A 19,301-nucleotide genomic window follows, 5' to 3' on the forward strand; every position below is an offset into this window, starting at 1 on the left:
TGGGAACACGTCTGAGCATGTTTATCAGGGTGCATTTGTGCCTGTGTGTGCGTGTCTCGGTGGATATTTTCATCTTTGTTCCCGGATGTGGATGAGTGTCCCTATGAGCTGCCTTCCTCCCTGAGAGCTCTGGCACAGAGGTGCCCACAGCAGACAGGTAGCGCCAAAGAGGAGCCCAGTCTCCTAGGCTGGCTGCTAAGCACAGCAATCCCTGCCTCAGCCCTCTGCGACCAGCTAGGGTAGCCAGGAGAGGGGTGGCCCGCCCGCCTTCCGGCCGCGCCCGGGCCAGCCCCTGGAGGGGCGGGCGAGGGCAGGGTGGGGAAGGGGAGCGGGGCCTCGCCCCTTCGGGGCTTCCTGAGCGCCATTGGCCGAAAGTTGCTTCACGTCACGGAAGGGCAGTTCCACTAAAGTCCTGAGCGCTTAACGGGCAGAGCGCACTCAGAGGCGGCTTCTCCGGAGCTCAGGCTGCAACTGGCGGACAGCTCGAGCCCACACAGAGCACCCTGCAAGCCGAGCGTGCAGGACGCGTCCCTCCTCAGCCACTTCCCGGCCGCTGAATGAAGCTTCTAGGCGTCCACCCGCAGCCCGCAGCGCCCCGTCGGAGGGGCGCCCGCTGAGGCGCGGCTGCTGTGCCGGCAGCCCCTGCGCTCACCTGCTGCTTTGCACACCATGGGGCACCTTGGGAACGGCAGCGACTTCTTGTTGGCACCCAACGCAAGCCACGCGCCGGACCACAACGTCACGCAGGAACGGGACGAGGCTTGGGTGGTAGGCATGGCCATAGTCATGTCGCTCATCGTTCTGGCCATCGTGTTTGGCAATGTGCTGGTCATCACGGCCATTGCCAAGTTCGAGCGACTGCAGACGGTTACCAACTACTTCATCACCTCGCTGGCCTGTGCTGACCTAGTCATGGGCCTGGCAGTGGTGCCCTTTGGAGCTAGCCACATCCTCATGGAAATGTGGACGTTTGGCAACTTCTGGTGTGAGTTTTGGACTTCCATTGATGTGCTGTGCGTCACCGCCAGCATTGAGACCCTGTGCGTGATCGCAGTGGACCGATACTTTGCCATCACGTCGCCTTTCAAGTACCAGAGCCTACTGACCAAGAATAAGGCCCGGGTGGTCATCTTGATGGTGTGGGTTGTATCATGCCTTACCTCCTTCTTGCCCATCCAGATGCACTGGTACCGGGCCACCCACCAGGAAGCCATCGACTGCTATGCCAAGGAGACCTGTTGTGACTTCTTCACGAACCAAGCTTATGCCATTGCCTCCTCCATTGTGTCCTTCTACTTACCGCTGGTGGTCATGGTCTTTGTCTACTCCAGGGTCTTCCAGGTGGCCAAAAAGCAGCTCCAGAAGATTGACAGATCTGAGGGCCGATTTCACACCCAAAACCTCAGCCAAGTGGAGCAGGATGGGCGGAGTGGGCATGGACTTCGCAGGTCCTCCAAGTTCTACTTGAAAGAACACAAAGCCCTCAAGACCTTGGGCATCATCATGGGCACGTTTACCCTCTGCTGGCTGCCCTTTTTCATTGTCAACATTGTGCACACGCTTCAGGACAAACTCATCCCTAAGGAGGTTTACATCCTCCTGAACTGGGTGGGCTATGTCAACTCTGCTTTTAATCCCCTCATCTACTGCCGGAGCCCAGACTTCAGGATTGCCTTCCAAGAGCTGCTGTGTCTGCGCAGGTCTTCTTTGAAAACTTATGGGAATGGCTGCTACAGCAACAGCAACAGCAAAACAGACTACACCGGGGAGCCCAGTGTGTGTCACCAGGGGCAGGAGAAAGGAAGGGAACTGCTGTGTGAGGACCCCCCAGGCACAGAAGACTTGGTGAACTGTCCAGGTACTGTGCCTAGCGATCGAGTTGATTCACAAGGGAGGAACTGTAGTACAAATGACTCACTGCTCTAATGCAGTTTTTCTACTTAAGAGTTCCTTCCCTCAACAGAACACTAGATTATTTAACTTCAGTGTACTTAATATAGAATTAAACTGTATAGAGAGTTGCAGGAGGTGGGTATCCTTCTGCTTTTTTTTATTTTTTTAAGCTGTATAAAAGAAAAACACATTTGAGTGATTGTTTCATGTACAGTTCAGTTCCTCTTTGCTTGGAACTTGTCAGTTTATGTCCAAAGGGTATTCATTCTCAAGGACTTGGGTCTGCATTTTGATTATTTTTCTGTATCTACCTCATTGGTCAAGTATTAAGGGTTACATATTGCTGCTGATAATTTTGTACCTGAAGGAGATTTTCCTTCCTGCACCCTTGGACTTGAAAATCTTGAGTTTCTCAGACCTTTCAGCTGTGAACATGGACTCTCCCGCTCTCCCTGCCTCTTCTTTGCTCAAATGGACTTTTGTAGGCAGGGATTCGAGGGACAGCTTCAGTTGTTTTCCCGAGCAAAGTCTAAAGTTTACAGTAAATAAATTGTTTGACCATGACTTCATTGCACCTGTTTCTCCAAAACCCCTTGACTGGAGTGTCCTTGCCCCCCCCCCCACTGGAAACCACAGGTAACTATTTGCAATAACTGCCCAGTGGCTTAATGTGGAATGACTCGAGAACGACACTCGCTGATTGCTTAACCCTTTCGTGATCCTAGATTTGTATCTCTCCTGACACTGGTGCCGTACCAGTCTCTTCTGTTCTCAGCATAGCTCAGCTCGTCCTACAGTTGTTATTCTGTTCTGTGACCTCAGAAACACTGACTCATACCACGGCGTTCTAGGCATATATTTTGTTCCTCCATGTGCCCCCGCCACCCACCTTCCAGTCCTACTTGTTTAGTACTTGTGTATCTTGTATCTGTGCGGTGTCCTCAGTAGAACTCTTTGTGCTGCATCAGAGCTTGGCATTTTCCAGATGAGGAAGATGTTCTTGTGCAAAAGCTATTCAGACAGAGCTCTATAATTCCTACGGAAAAATCGAAGGGCATTGGTCAGAGCAAACAGTTTCACATTTCCTAGGAAAAGGATTTTAACACTCCTTCACTTTTGTTACTTTTCCCCTCTCCTGTTGACTCTTTGCACCTCAGTATAAACCAAGGTTCCTCATCTTCAGCACTGTTAGCATTTTTGGACCAGATAACTATTGCAGGAGAGAGCCCCGTGCATTGTCAAATATTTAGAAGCACCTATGGATCTGCCCATTAGATTCTAATAGCACCCCTAAGATATGATAACCAAAAATATCTTGACATTGCCAAATACCCCTGAGGCATAAAATTATCCCTCACAAAGAGCACCTGATACAAGCTTTGAAGCTATGAACAGAGTTTTATGTTCAGTCTAATGCAAGTGCTCTATCTTGCAGAGCCTCAGAGAAGAATGTCTTAGTCCACCCACTGAGTGACAGAGCCTAGACCAGCACTCCTCCTCTGTCATTCTGCCTGCTGAACTCACTCTCCAGCTGCCTAGCTAGTGGCATTAGGATTTTTAGGGTCTGTATATGAATTGTTTCAGTGGGTTTATCGAGGCAGGCAAGGCCTATGGGTCTTCACTGCATGTTTACAAAGAGATTAAAATACTGTCAGGAGGCACAGAAGGGAAATCACAAAGGTAAACACATTTCTTTTCACAGCTCCTTTCTATTTTTGCCTGTGTGCCTGAGCCTGAGCCTGGCCGAGGTCTCAAGGCGTGGACCAGCCTCCTTGGCAACACCAGGCCGGGAAGGATCAGCCCACAGGGTTCATTGCCATCTCACTCTCTCTTGAGGCTGACTCCACTTCTGTCTTCCCCTCAATGCCAGCCAAGGTCCCCAACCAGAAAAGCACTGCCCTCGCCTGTTTCCTGTCAGCTCCATGGCGATGGGCATTTGGGCGGGCATTGACCTCCCAGGAGAAGGCTGGGCTCCTGCTTTGGGACACTTCAAAGCTGACTGGGGAGTTAATATCACTCAGTGCTTTTTCATTCTGTGGGGGTTTTCACACTTCCTGTCACACCCTCCTCCTCTTGCTCTGGGCCCACTCCCAGAGATGGGCCAGCTTCTTTACACCTCCTAGACCCTCCCTCCCAGGAGCTTGGCTGTGGAAGAGCCACCACCTGAAGAGAATGGAGGGCCACTAAAGCAGTGCCCTCCCCCAGGTAAGTGACCACAGATGCCAGTGTGGCACTGAGAGGGGGACCCGACTCCCAGGCCAGCACCTGCTATATTTGGGGACCACGTTGTCACTGGACTCTGCCCTCACCCTCCATTGGGAGGCTTTTCTCTGGGGCTATAACATAGCAAATGCACTTTGGTGGATATTTTTATTTCTTTTGGGTCATTAACACAAACTTGAAAGAATGAACAAATACTCTGCAATAGTGACAAGAGAAAGAACTGTTTGTCTTACTCAGCAAGAACCCATAACCTCTGCCTTTACAAAAGCTAAGAGAACCTTTTTAACTCTTTATGACATGGAAAGAATTTCAAACCATTCTAGTTAGAAATTTCTCACATTCTTAAATTTTTTAAAAGGTTGGAAACATCATCACTTGTAAATCCCAAAGACTATAAATATTGTTGCTAAATAATATCAATATTGCATGTACAGTCCGTTGGCTAAATGAACATCTAATGTAATTTCAGTAAAGGAAAAAATAATTGGTTATGAATATTATTTCAGATTCCTAACCAAAAAGGAGTTTAGCCACATTCATCTAAAATTCTGGAATATTTTAAATACAAGAACACTTATTTTGAAAAGCTTTTTACTTCTGTGTAGCTTTGTTTCCTCTGCCCCTCTGTTTCCTGACATTCTGGTTATATAAGGTTTGTGTTGGACCCATCATGTTAACATCTTCTTTGCCTGGACAGCGAGTTCTCCAGGTATGTCAAAGGGGAACCTCATTCTGAGATGCAAACTGATAGGTGTGGAGAGTGGCAGCACAGGGTGGGCCCGCCTGCCCAGACGGTCGCCACCGGGGTACCAACTCTAGAGAAGCAGGGGTTGGGCATACGGACCCTCCTTACACAATGATTAGAGTATTTCTGTTGGGAAACTTACTGTTAACTAGAGCCTACATCAGATTCAAACAAGGAGTATTTATAGAGCACAGGCTGTGTGCAACATGAGAAATGTATAGGATTCAGGGTCTGCTTTCTTGATCATAACACTAATAATACTAAACTGACACCTGATATATAATCTAACTGTGTTAGGGACTATGTTGGGTACCTTAAGTACTATGTCAACCTTATGGGTAGAGTAATTGTCTTCATCTAACAATTGTGGTTCTGAAAGGCTAAGTAATTTTCTTTGGTAGGGGGTACTTATTTTATTGCTATGCTTAACAATAACTTACATTATTGTCATTGATATGGGTATTCCTTTTCCCTTTTTATTCATATGTGTTTGCAATATACAATAACTATATTCACCTTGGAGAATTGGTACATAGACATATCGCATGTTGCCTGGAAAGGTTAAGGAGCTTTCCAGCGTCACACAGCCTGCCAGTTGCAGTCAGCACTTGAACCCAGCTCCGTGTGATTCCAGGGCTGGTGGAGCTAGCATTATGCAAAGTAAGAAGGCCTGGGAGGCTGCTGCCTGTGTGTGCCAGAACAAGTGTAGAACTGGAAATGTAATACCTTGCTGAGAGAGGAGCGCGATGGCTGTGGGCTGGGAAAGGAGGAATGTTCCCCTTCAAGGCATGTGACCACAGCGTGGCTGGGGACTGGGACAGGAAACCAATTGCTGAGATGCCTAGTTTGCTCCTCTCAGTCTTTGCTTTGTCTTTTTATCTGAGAACCAGGCCAAGTTGAAAAGAGGATATGAAAGTCGACAGCACACAAGCCGGGTACAACAGCAGCACAAGCTTCCGTGCACCCTGGCGGACACACTCCGAGCTGTGCAGTTGGGGTGGTCCTCTCAACTGAGTGCTAGCTGGACCTTATGGAAAAGTGAAGGGGTGCCCCTGTAGGCGTGCTGTCCACTTTAAGCTGGAATTCTAAGGCCATAGCATTGATTTCCCGGCAACAGAAAGCAAGGACGATTAATGCACTTTGAAAGATACTTTTCATCGACAGTATAGCTGCTACTAAATTCAGCTCTGTGCTAATCCCTACTTTACTGACAGCACAAATACAATTTGAAGGAGAGAATTTTTGAAATACCTAAGGAAACAAAATTTTTCAAGCATGTTCAATAACTTGATAAAAGCTAGTGGCTTATGAATAACGGGAGGTAAAGTAGGGTGAAAGGAACCCTAAATTGATTTTCATGAAACTAAGAATTAAGTGTCAATGCAACCTTCTTGCTCTGTCTATCTGTGTCTTCTTCTTTCCATCCAACCATCCTTCCTTCCTTTCTTCCTTTCCTCCTCCTCTTCCTTCCCCTTTCTGCCCCTGTTCCCACCTTTCTTTCTAAAATTGAGCAAGACAGTTTTCCTCCATGGACCTTACTTTTCTTGTCTGTAAAAACATGAAGCTAGGGGCCGGGGAGATGGCTCAGTAGGATAAGCGCTTGACTGGCAAACGCAAGGATCTGAGTTCAATCCCCAGTTCAAAAAAAAAAAAAAAAAAAAAAAAAAAAAAAAAAAAAAAAAAAAAAAAAACCATGAAGCTAGTACAGTTCGTGTCCAAAGTGTAGTCAGATAAAATTTATGTGGCTGAGAATTTATAGGCTAATAAGAGATGGCCATTCATATTTCTAGTTAGATCTGATGGTATTTGTTGTATGAGCAATGATTGAATATTCTGAGGATGCTTAGCCTGCAGAAGAAAGTGATGTGGAGAACTATTTAGTGTGCTGCAACTCATTTCAAATATTCAAGGGCCATCTAGGGGAAAAGGAGATACCAGTTCTTACTACCAGAAAACAAGCATAGACTTACAGGAAGGCAAATGCTAGCTTAGTGAAAAAGACTTTTCTAAGAATGCAATAGGTTGTCTGTCAGGAGAGTAATCAGTGTCTTTGGAGGCATCTGAGAGAAACCCCATCAGTATCAAGCACAAAGAACCATGCACTGAGCAGAAAGCTGAACCAGGCTTCTTTCAGATCCATGATCCTGTGTCCATGAAAGTATTAGGTCTGAATGTCCTTAAAAATACCCAAACTGTTTCCTACTTCCAGCTGGTCTTCTGTCCTATTCCTCTGAATTTCAGAGGTTTCACTGAATTCCTAAATGGGAAACCTCCCAGGGAAATCAGGAGCTGAACAGTGCTTGGCCATGGGGGAACATCCAGAAATAGAGCAATAAGGTTAAGCAGTTTTCCAAACTATCAGACCTTTCATCAGCAGCTCTTCCCATGCCTTCTGCAAATGACCTACTAACTCCCAAAGAGAGGATAATGAGAGAGGCAAAGTCCTCCTGCAAAGGCTATTACATCCTTCTCCACCCTTGGAATCGCTGCACTTCCTGTGGTCTTTCTCTCGTCACCTTCACAGAGTGGGAAGGAAGGGAGGCAGTCCTAGGCCAGCATGAACCACTTCACAGTCCTTTGGCCTAAAAACCTGGAGGCCCAGGGCCGGTGGCAGCCTAGCTGCTGGCAGGGCGCATAGGAAGCCTCTGGCAGGCTACCTGCTTGCTCTTCTCTGAGGAGAAGTACTTCAATTTATGTGAGTTCCTATGTTTCCTTCCTTCCTCCGAAATTCTGTAAGACTTCAGGAAGTCTTCGTTGCTGCACAGCCGGCTGTATGACTTTTATTTTAAAGGCACACTTTTTTTCTCTTTAAAACAGTAGTAAAGACTTATCAGAGAGCGTTTAAAAGCACAGGAGCTAGGCCACACACCAGGTCACCACATAGAGATAACCACTGCTGAACCCGGTGCTTAAACTTCAGATCTTTGCTCTAAGTGTGCCTACGCAAATGTGTATCAACACATATTTAAGTAAAAATGGAATTAGAGTATTTGGGCCTTCTGGGTCCCGCTGCTAATATTTCATAGATGCCCCCTCAACTGTGTTTATATGTAATAGGATCCAGATCCCATACTTTCCACTGACCCACTGGCCCAGTCATATAGCTACTTAGTAGTTCCTAAATGCTGGGATGTGAGTGACTCTCTGCTCTCACACAGTTGGAGTCAAGTAGCATGCCCTGAGTGGCAGATGCCCTGAGTTTATCCCAGTGTGGGTGTCCATGGACCACATTTGGGGGGATAAACTTATAGGGATATAAATTTGCAAATTAAACAGATTAGACCCCACCGCCACCCTTGCTGCTCCTATACCTACTCTGCCTGCATCAGGACCCTGCGTAATCTGCTTTCAGAGCACAGGACACTAACCACTGAACGTCCAGGCCAGGGTGCTTTCTGCATCATTGAATGCCCTCAACCCTGCCTGTTCATTGGTCACTAGTGTTAAAAATAATCCTATTTAACTCATATAGTGACCAACCTCTACCACTTTCAAAATGAAGAAGTAGGGGGCCTGCCCCTTAGCTCAGTTCTTTAAGCGGCTGCTTCAACAAAGCAGTCAGGCTCAGGTTGCTGTGGTTCGATCCCCACAACTCCAGCCAGCCAAACCTGCCCTGAAGGCATTCAGAGAAAAAAAAAAAAATGAAGAAGTAGGTTGCTATCCCAGCAGTGCACCTCTTGTGACCTGGTAATGCCTCACAGCTGCAGAGTGCTGCCCAGGGCCCAAGCAGGCACTTGGCCAGCCTCACTGTATGTACTTATGACAACCCTTTGAGATAATGCTGTTACATTTGCTTTCATTTTGTAAATAAGGAACCTGAGACTTGCAGAGGGTAAGTTGTCCAACATCACACGACTCATATAATCAAACCAGAGGCCATATGCTTTGCAGCTAAATTAGTACTGTCTTTCCCCTGATGAGAACCAGGGGAGAGAGAGGGAGGGAGAATACCTGAGGTGGTGTTTCAGATCATTTCTGATTCTCCTACATTATTTTTAGATGGTACAGATTAATTTCCGAACTTTAGAATGAAGGGCCAGAGACTAGGCATGGTAGCGCTTGGGAGGCTGAGAACAGGAGAATCCTATGAGTCCAGTGTCCATAGTGAGACCCTGTAGACCCTGCAGACCTTGTCCCAAATACATAGAATGAAGGGCCAACCCAGTACCATCCAGATAGGTTGTGACCACGTATAAATCAGGACGCTGGGCTGCGCTGCGAGTCTGCACCATTGCTGTTCACCACCATGCGGGTTTGAGTGAAGAACCCCTGCTCGGTAAGAGGACAGAAGGAGGCGCCTGGTAGCAGAACTTTGGTTTTCTCTGAGTCCATTTGCCATGTTCAAGTCTGGAAGCTCTTGACATCAGAAATCAGGAGCTCCTCTCCTTTCTCAGCACAGATCTGTGCCAGCATCTGAGGTTTCCATCAGAGAATATTAGGGCAGGCAAGGCCATGACGGAACTGCAGCTGCTTGGTGCACAGGAGGTGAAGCGGGCCCCCGGCAACTGGGGTCACCTAGTAATATCGTCAGGGGCCAAGAGAGGACAGTATCTCCTGTTTTGTTTTTAAGTTGTTTGTTTGTTTATTCCAGTGCTATGAGGAGAACACTGGAGCTTCTAACTCGCTTTTATCCAGGAAGAGAAAACGCTTTTGAAGTCACAACATCCATGACACAGCAAAAATGGGATCTTAGGGAATTCTTGCTTGCTCTTTAACCACACCGCCATATTGGTTTAGCAACCTGAAGCCTGTGCCTGAAAGTCACCACTTCTTTGTCTGCGAAGTTTCTTTATTGTCCCAGTTTTCTCTGTAGTTTTCTCTCTACCTAGTCTTTCTCCTAATAAGGAGCTCTTTAGATATTTATAAATATTACAGACCACCCAAACTATCTTTTGGTGGGATTTAGGTTTGTTTTTGCTTTTCTTCTGTATTTTTTTAAGTCTTTTTCTATATTTATTATTTGGTACAGTCTCACTATGCAGCTCGGATTTGGACACCTCCTCCTGTCTCAGCCTCCCCAGCACTGGGATTACAGGCATGTGCCACCACACCTGACTTTGGTGGCCAGCATGGCACGGGGTCCACAAGGCATGCAGTATCAAGGATCAAACCCAGGTCCTTGTACTCACCAGGAAGGTACTTAGACTGCTGAGATATCTCCACAGCCCTGGCTTTTCTTTTCTACTTTCTGTGATATAGTTCCTCTATACGTTACAACAGTAGGTTCATTTTGCTCGCATGCAGATTTTGTTTCTTGTTTCACTTCCCACAATGTCACTCTATAAATTCAAAGGCCCACTTCTGTCTGGAGTGGAGAGTCGGCCGAGAAGACATAAAGTGTCAGTCTCAGGCATGTCTTTCTACAGAATGGTGGGACAGTTAGTGGTGTCCATGCAGGCATGAATTTCTCTTACTTTATTACAGTGGGTCCCAAAGGTTACAGGTCAGGGAGATGATTAAAGGAGGACATCTGAGGAAGTGCCAGTCCCTAACCCTGCACCCCAGAGACAGTGATCTAATAGGACTATAGTTAGAGGCCAGCAAACTGCATTTTTACCTGGAGGACCCTGAAGCAACCATCCTATGGACCACAGGTCGGGAGTCTGCAGGTCACACTGATAGTCCCCCTCCTTCTTGCTCCAGAGCACCAATTGTAACTGTGCATTTGATCCTGCATTCATTTATGCAAGTAAAATCATTCTGTCAGATAAAACAAAAGTCAGTTTTCTTGTGTTATGCAGTAGAACAATACAGATGAAAATAATTTTAAAATAATAAAGTCTAATCTTAAAAGAGGAAGACGATAATAAAGTGCCTCAAGCAACTAGGCCTTTAAATGGAAATGAGTTTTATCCTAACATGGCATCCCCGATAGCAGCAGTGCCACCTTGTTCCCAGCCTTCTGTCTGCAGGTGAGGAGACAGCAACTGTAGGAAGACAAAGGCTTATCTCAGTGGCGGCTCTGTAGTCCAGGGCTTCTTCCTCACAGCAGCCTGTTTCATGACAGGGTCTATATGAAGCAATATGCTGAGTGGATATAAATCCTCTCAGAAATCAGAAGGGAGACCCACCCACCTGCAGAGAACAGTGACTCACCCACATACATACACCCACACAGATGCACACACCCAAGCAAACACACACACTCTTCCATTGATGCTGCTCTGCTTCCTGTATTGTTTGTGCCCTTTGAAGATCATGTTGAAATTCGACTGCCATTGTGGTGGCGTTGGGAGGTGGACTTGTAAGCAGCTCTTAATTATGTTGCTAAGAAGCACTAACATTTTTTCTTGAGGCAGTGCATTTATTTTCATAAAAAGATACTGCCATAAAATGAGGCAGCCCCTCTGGTTTGGGGGTGGTTTTTGGTTTGGTTTTGCCTTGTTTTTCTTGCTGCACACCCCTGATTGCCCTTCTGCTTTTCAACATGAGCGGAAGCACCACAAGGCCCTCAGCAGATGCAGCCAGCCAATCATAGACTTGCCAGGCTCCTCGGTCATGACCCGTATAAACCTCTTTTCTTTATAAATGATCAGTCTCCAGTCTTCTGTAACAACAATGGAATATGACACCTGTACAAGAACAGATGGAAACACTTCATGTAGATGTTGGTGCACATGTAGGTTCTTTTGAATGTGCACACAGACACACGCAGAAACAAACATCCTCGACTAGGTACAAAGACACGTGAGGATGTGCCATGCCATGCTGTCACAGTCATACTTCTACCTGAGTACACATAAGCTCATATGTTGCCCCTGTCCATATGCATGCATATACACCCTTGGTTCAGCGTGTGTCCACTGACTTCTTACGCACCAGAGACTGTTCTAGGGTCTCTAGATAACTACTAGAAAAAGAAAACGGTACGGAATTTGCTAAGCCAAGTGGGGCTAAAAGCATGTGCGAATGTCCTGTGGTGGAAGACAACTTCCTGCGTAAGAAAGACTCGTGCAAAAGTCAGTGTAGCTGGTATACAAGGAGGAAGGGCACGCTGGGGCACAACAGGCAAGCAGGGGCTGCAATATACAGGGCCTTTTAGGCTGCATTAAACATTTGGGTCTCTGGCCTATGCACATTCAATGTGTTTGCAGCAGAGATCAAGTTTGTGTTTTGAGAGAATTTCTCTAAAGATATACTATATGTACTATCAAACAAATGCACCTCACAGAGATAACTGTACATACACAGGTTCCGTAAGTACACTTGTGTATATTTGCAATCATATCAATATTCATCCTCAAACTCTGCCTCCACATTCCTATGCATAGTACAAATAATCCAGTGGGTGTTGAGAGGTGGAGACCTTCCTTGCTGAAACTGGCAGACCTAAGCCAGTCCTTGGGGCCAGAACTGGGGAAGTGGTTGACTTCAAGGGAGATCGCTGTCTTTGCTCCGGGCTTTGCTGCTTGGCATCCTGCATGTGCCTGCAGCTCTGCTCCTCCTCTTCTTGGCTCGGAGCATGCAGTGACAAGGTGGGGTTTCTTCCAGAACATGATCATTGACTATTCTTGGCCTGGGTAAGGAGAGGAGGATGGGCAGGTCAGGTTGCATAAAGATTGCCTTGTGCCCTCCCAGAGTTGTAAGCAGAGCCTCTGGCAATCACAGCCTGGAGTAATCTTTGCACAGAGTCGGCAATACTAAGAAGTAAACATAGGGGACAATGGGGAAAACCAGAGGTCTTCAGGACCTCCTTGAGACTGAAAGTAGTGAGTCCATTAGATAACTACTACCTGTGAAGAGACCCTGAGGAGAAAATGCACAAAACCAGGCAGGAAATCCTGCTCTGCTCTGCGTAAGGTGACTACCTGTGTTCCCTATTGCCTAGGCCCAGTAAACACGTGTACACGCATCTTTTTGTGCTAGCAAATTTTCTTCCAGTTGGTGTAGCATCGCACAGCAGAGGAAGTAGCAAGCAATGTATCTGCCACAACACCCCGCATTACTTTCCTGTCAATGAAATAGGACTATACTTGCATACATTTGACTCCTGTTTACCAGCAAAGCCTCCAAGAGCCTTGGACAAAGCCAGTAACCGACTCCAAGAGAACCGGCAGTAACGCTCATGTAGAATTAAAGGTGCACCTAGAACATTAGATCCTCAGGCCTTCAAGATGTTCCCAAGAGGTTTTCTTGATCTCCTACATACCAATATTTTATGTTTTTTCAAGGGGAGCTTAGGACATGTTTTCTTCCATTAACCAAGAAAATTTCCTTAACGTTCTCATTTTGCCTCAGGCTGCATGAGGGACATATTTCCTCCCCCACCCTCATCTAGGTATTCTTCTATACAGTCCTGGCAGCAATCTATCAGACCCATCAAGCTGTTGAGGCCCACAGTGCTCCAGGGGCTACTCTTAGTAACAGCCCCTCAGGCTGAGCCAGCAGTTTGCAGTTTCCAGAAAACTTTCATAGCTGCCATCTTTCTAATCGTCACAAGAACAGGAAGTCCCTGTGGAGACTTGTTAAAGGGAAGTGAGCTAATAGGGGGAGGTCTTCATGAATTTAGGTCTTCATACTCAGACCCAGGAAACAACACACATTTGGATGGACCTTCTCCTGTCCCAAGACCCAGGGCTTCCTGCACTGTTTCTCCGCTTTCTGTTGCATTTTGTCTTATAAAGTCATGGCTAGCATTCCCCAGCACTGAAACCACAGTGCCGAGCAGCAGACAAGCACTTTCTTACTCCAGGGACAGTACAGACGCTTCTAATTTAGCACTGCTTGGGTGAGCTCCTCCTGTGGGTGCGCTGCGGTAAGCCAGGTCCACTGTGACTGAGGACAAAAGCTACAAGCACATCATGCCCAATGCGCAGATACATCCCTGGCAGGGCAAGACGATAGAGTCCTGCACCCTGCTTCTCACTCTGTGCTGTGGCTGCTGACTCCTCTCAGGCTGTCTCTGTCCACTTTGCCCACTTCCTCTTGAAGCAGGATGTTTCTTGTAGTAAGATCCAGTGTTATGTGCCCCAAACTCACGCCCATTGGAGATGGACCAGACCAGTTTCAGGGCCAAGTTCCACACCTCAATAAAAATTGCAGGCTCTGGGAAGTAATTCAACTTCTTAAAAACAGCTTGTGTTGCTTGAAATATTTTATTTTAGTCATGGCAATTAAATGTTCTTGTTTTGCACAACATCTTCCAACAGAATAGCCTTCAGCACAGGTGAGCAGCACATACAGTGATAGGTATGAGAAAGTCTGTGGTGGATGACCAATTCTAACCTTGAGGAAAAGGTCATGTAATCTCTCTCCTGATGAATGTCAATTTTTCTGGTCTACTTGACTTTCCAAGCAACTTTATAAGTCATTCATTCATTTTAAAAAAGTGGACACTTTTGTACACCACAACTTGTGAGATATAGCAATTACCAAGACACACAGTTGCTCCTTGCTTTTGAATTTCTTTCGATCTAAAGGAACAGAGGATGGAAAGGAAGTTATAAATAGTACCTGGATTAATTGCCTAATAGGAACAGTCAAGAAAGTATAAATATACTTATGTATAAGGATGAGGCATGGGAAATTAGCTGTTGGTTTTGCTGGTAGACTTAGAAAGATCTGGTATCTGTCAAGCTCAGACTGACCTCTAATCATCCATTTAAAATAAGTGATTGTCTTCCCCTTAAAAATGTTTCGGGAAAAAAAAAAAAAAAAAAGCAAAGCTAAGCTGATTCTCAAGGTTTTCCAAGTCTTGGTCTTATTCTGCCTCTGAATCACTCGGTCATTCTAAGGTTTGCAGTCTTTGAGGGAAGGTGACTTCGGAATCTCTTCTGTGATAGCTGGAATTAGCAAATAAAGGCATAGAACACCAAGCTACATTTTAATTTCAGGTAACAGAAGAATTTTTTAATAAGTATGTCTCAAATGTTTCATAGGCTATACTTATACCAAAACTTTTTGTTTTATCTCAATTTCAAATTTAACTCAGCATCCTCTATTTTAATCTGACAGTCTTAATAGAGAAGGCTAAAGAGAGTGGAAAGAAAAAACTTAGCATTAATGTCTCCAAATAAGTAGTTGGAGGACGTTTACTTCTTAGAAGCAAAAATATGAATTTAGATTTGTTTAGGGAAGCAATTCTCTATGGAAATGTCTATATGGAACACAATAAAAGGTACGCTGGGGAAAATGAAGGAATGAAGGGAGGAGGGAGGGAGAGAAGAAAGGGGAAAGGAAAAAAGGCTTGAAGTCAAAAGCTTTGGTGGTTGGACGTCTACTACATGCCTTTTTGAATTCGTCTTTGCAATGACATTGGCAGTGTTCTGTGAATTCTTGCAGGAAGTACACCTGCTGACCTGGTTTAATGTGGCTTGTCCACAAAGTGCTATATTTATGGAGTTTTGTGTGTTTGTTTTAGTGTGTTTGTTTTGTAAGGACACCTAGTAACATCACCAAACTTGTTACTCTAATCAGTGTACTTTAGGGAACACTGATAGAAAAAAATGAAAGTTTTTTTTCATATACCCAGCGGACCACAGGGTAGGGAAGAAATGGACTCAGCCTTTGTAAACCAAAGGATGGACCAGCACCCAAGGTATAGACACATCCGGAAGGCAATTTTTGGCTCAACATGAAGTCTGTATCTCTCTAACAATTAGAATAGAGTGGAAGATAATAAACTCAGTTTTTAGAGACACTAAAACAGAAACAGAATGCTGTCGAGGACACTGGAGGAAATGCTTGTTCTGTGTAGGAAATTCTCCAGGTTGACTGAAAAAGCACATTCACATAAAACACGGAGGGACCTTTACTAGTGAACTTTCTTGGAGACTATGCCGTATTCTACCTCCTTTCTGAGACCTAAATCCATCTTACATGTAGACTCATAATGTATTGCCTTCTCATTGGTGGGCAAGCCCCTCACAGAACTCAGAGCTCTAATGGATGTAATGTTGGCTCTGCTCTAGGCCTATTCATTGTCCAGTTTAGCTTCCACTGAAGCTGACTCCCCCACCCTGAGCTGCCTGGAGGGGCTTATGCACTTCAGGGGTAGTGCAAGCACACTTGCCAGCCCAGAAGAGGATATGTCCAGGGACATCTAGAGTGTGAAAGCAGCAGAGGTACACAGCGTATTGAAACCCAGCAGAGGCCAAATCCACACTCTACTCTTCTGGAATCTTACCTTCTCTGAGCATTATTTCCCCTTTTGAAAACATATTGGGGGGGTGGGAAGGGAGATGGCTCAGTGGAATAAGCACTTCCCTGGCAAGCGCAAGGGCCTGAGTTCAATCCCCAGTTCCACCAAAAAAAAAAAGAAAAAAAGAAAGAAAACATATGGGAATGGTGATAACTGCATCTTACAATTAGGAAAATTAAAAGAGATTAAAAATATAAAAAGAACGAAGGAAAATTCCAGTATGTCAATGGACATTCAGTAAATGTTTATTTAATGAGTGATTTTGTTTGTTACTATCCTGGTTATACCAAACTTTTAAAGAAGTTAAAAATTTTTAGAAATTCACTAATTAGTATGCCATGATTTTAGGTTACAGCCAAACCAGAATGTTGAAAATTGTCTCAACTTTTAGTGTCTTCATTTTGAGAATATGTACTTGAGAACAGAAGCTCATCTACACGTCTTCAAGAAGACTTTACTTTCTTCAGTGGAGAAAGTGGTGTGAGGCTGGGGGCAGTGAGCCTGCAACTCATCCACACATTCCAGTCTTTCTTTGTGGAATAAAGAGCATGGACAAGGCTGGGAGTGCTTGTGGGTCCCATAAGCTACGCTTCTGAACCAGAACCGAAAGACAGATATTAGAAAAATGCTATTGGTTCTCAGCTTCATAAAGGGACGACTTCACAAACCTAAAGCAGGGTGTGTGTGTGTGTGTGTGTGTGTGTGTGTGTGTGTGTGTAAATGCAATATGCGCATGATGCTCTGAGATCTCTTTGGGTGGACCCTACTCTTGTGTCTTTCTGCATGGTAAACAGTCTGCCTGGAGAATTAGGAGAAAGTGAGAAGATAGCCCCAAATGGGAAGGGCTTGTTCCAGTCCCAGTCCTTACACTGTTGGTGATATTTGTCAGCTGTCTCCAAGTACAACAATAACCCCCTCCCCCTCAACTTACAGCCTCTCCATTTTTATGTAAGGGTCTTGGTTCCAGGATCTCCAAGTGCTATGCCCCTTGGGAAAATGCCTCTGATCTATTTTCGCTCGGATTTGCATGCTCTTCACCAGGATTATCATTGGGCCGGCTCAAGTTTTGCTTTGTTTCTTTTGTTTGATCTGCTCTGATTTCACAACACAAGCTCAACAGCCTATTTTAGCCCTTTTTGGATTATGGGAGTGTCAAAATTAAGGTATCAGAGCATTTGTCATGGTTTCTGCAGAAAAGACTTGTTCCTCCTCCCCCTCCCTGTGTTCCATTCCATTTTGGTGCAAGCAAAAACCCTCCCTCTCCCTACATGACTCCTTAAGTGGTGGAATCTGGTTTTCACATTAGCTAAGAGGAGGCCCTGAAGTCAGAAATCCTTGGCACATGAGTCACTTTGTTTCTTTGTGCCTCATTTCCCCCAACTATAAATAGGTGGAGTCTCGCACTTTCTGTCTCCCAGTGCTTGAGGTCCTGCCACAGGCCTGGGCATGCCTGTAATTACAGCACACGGAGGTGTAGGTTGAAGGATCACAAGTTCAAGCCCAATCTGGGTAACTTGGAAGACTCTGTCTTAAGATTTAAACAATGAACAAAGGTCGGGGAGATGGCTCAGTAGAAAAAGCTCTTGCCTGGCAAGCACAAGGGCCTGAGTTCAATCCCCAGTTCCGCCAAAAAAAAAAAGAATAAAATGATAGCCCAGTGTGAAGGTTCTGGATTTGAACTCTAGTACCAGGAAAAAAAGAAAAAAAAAAAAAAAGAGCTCCTTCCTCCTAGGCACGTGTCTCTGCTTTCGCCTGTGTGTGTTCCTGAAGATCATGGCTAAGAGGGGCTTGCTTGCTTGCTTGCTTGCTTGCTTGCTTTTTTCTTTTAAATAGAATTAAGTAGGAAAAAAGAAGATTAGAAATGATACAGAAGGAGTCAGGGAGATGGCTCAGTGGAATAAGCGCTTGCTTGGCAAGCACAAGGGCCTGAGTTCAATCCCCGGTTCCGCAAAAAAAAATTTAAAAAAAAAGAAATGATACAGAATTTGACCCACCAAAATGATAGTAATTCAACAATGGCTGTTATATTGCATATTATTGTCTTCAAATTAGTTGTTCATATTATCAGATAGAAGCATGCAGTTTGTCAGAGGGTTTTGTCATAAATCACTATGTCTTTGTCCCTTTTCCTCACCCTCTCCAGAACTCCTTCAGCACTGCTTAAGTGAAATTTACAAAATATAATTCAACCCTTGCTAAACGACCCCAGTGGCTCCCTATTACATCCATGTTAAAATGTTCACAAGTAAGTTCATAGAGAAATCTGGAAAAAGCTCACCTGGGAACAAACGCATCCAAACACACTCCTCCTGGGCACTGCTAACACACGCAAACGTACCAGTGCATGGCATACTGATCTACCAGAACTCTTATAACACAAGGCAGTGTGCTGAGAATTAAATCAAGAGCTAGATTTGGCCCTCTGTTTGAGAAGCATTGACACAAAAGCTAACAAGTACACAAAAAACTACGCTTTTATTTTTAAGTACTGGAAGTAGCTTACAAGTCACCAACTCATGTTACAGTTGGAGAAAGTCAGAACTGGCAAATTACATAGAAAGATATACTTCTTTTAGTAAATCTCCCTGCTTCCTTTCTGCCAGAAACTTCATCCACCTTATAGCCAGAGCCATCTTTCTGGGAGGCAGTGACTTGCCACTCTCCTTGTGAAGCCATTCTGTGATCCATCAAATTAGAGAGAAGCCAAACCCCTCCCCAGACCCAGGTGGGAGTGGGCATGGGAGTGGGTGTGGAAGTGGAGTCCTCCTCCATATGCAAAGCCAGGGCTCACCCTCCACACACACTGCCCTCCTCTCTGCTCCCTGAATACAAGCAGCCCAGAGGAAGCCAGGGGAAACCTCTTCTCTCAGACCCTTAAGGAAACATTTGAGCGAGGCAGAAACACTGCCCTGCTCCCTCCCTCCCATGGCCTGGCTGTTGTCTTCACAGTAGGTACCCCTGTCAGCTGCATCCTCAGGCTTGCAAGTTTGTCATTCAGGCTTGTCATGTATCTCCACAGGGCAAGATGCAGGAGAACTGTACTTGCTTCTACCTCCAGTGTCTAAAGCACAGTGGGCTCATAGATGATGTATTGGAAGTAGTTCTGAGTGCTAAACTTGTCTAAGCAATTTAGTGACTCAGTAGGACCATCTTTCAAAATTGAAAATAAAAAAGGCTAGTATATAGCTCAGTATGAAGGCTATGGGTTCAGTCTCAAGAGAAGAAGAAGAAGAAGAAGAAGAAGAAGAAGAAGAAGAAGAAGAAGAAGAAGAAGAAGAAGAAGAAGAAGAAGAAGAAGAA

General features: G+C 45.3%; 1 protein-coding gene across 3 annotated transcripts in view; it reads left to right on the forward strand.

Moving 5' to 3' along the window:
• Window positions 1-437: 437 nt before the first annotated feature.
• The window catches only part of Adrb2 (adrenoceptor beta 2), an 85,017-nt gene continuing 66,153 nt past the window's right edge, over window positions 438-19,301 (forward strand). For 2 of the 3 annotated variants that reach the window (XM_023715356.1, XM_023715355.1), the window contains exon 1: window positions 438-1,858. In XM_023715356.1, coding sequence (XP_023571124.1) covers window positions 670-1,858 — 1,189 coding nt within the window. In that variant the 5' untranslated portion in view covers window positions 438-669. Of the gene's footprint in view, window positions 2,458-19,301 lie in introns of those variants that run through there. The other variant, XM_004631276.2, reaches the window with a different exon arrangement.

The sequence above is a fragment of the Octodon degus genome, unplaced genomic scaffold, assembly GCF_000260255.1.
Source record: "Octodon degus isolate 3935 unplaced genomic scaffold, OctDeg1.0 scaffold00040, whole genome shotgun sequence".
In the NCBI taxonomy this organism is placed as follows: Eukaryota; Metazoa; Chordata; class Mammalia; order Rodentia; family Octodontidae; genus Octodon; species Octodon degus.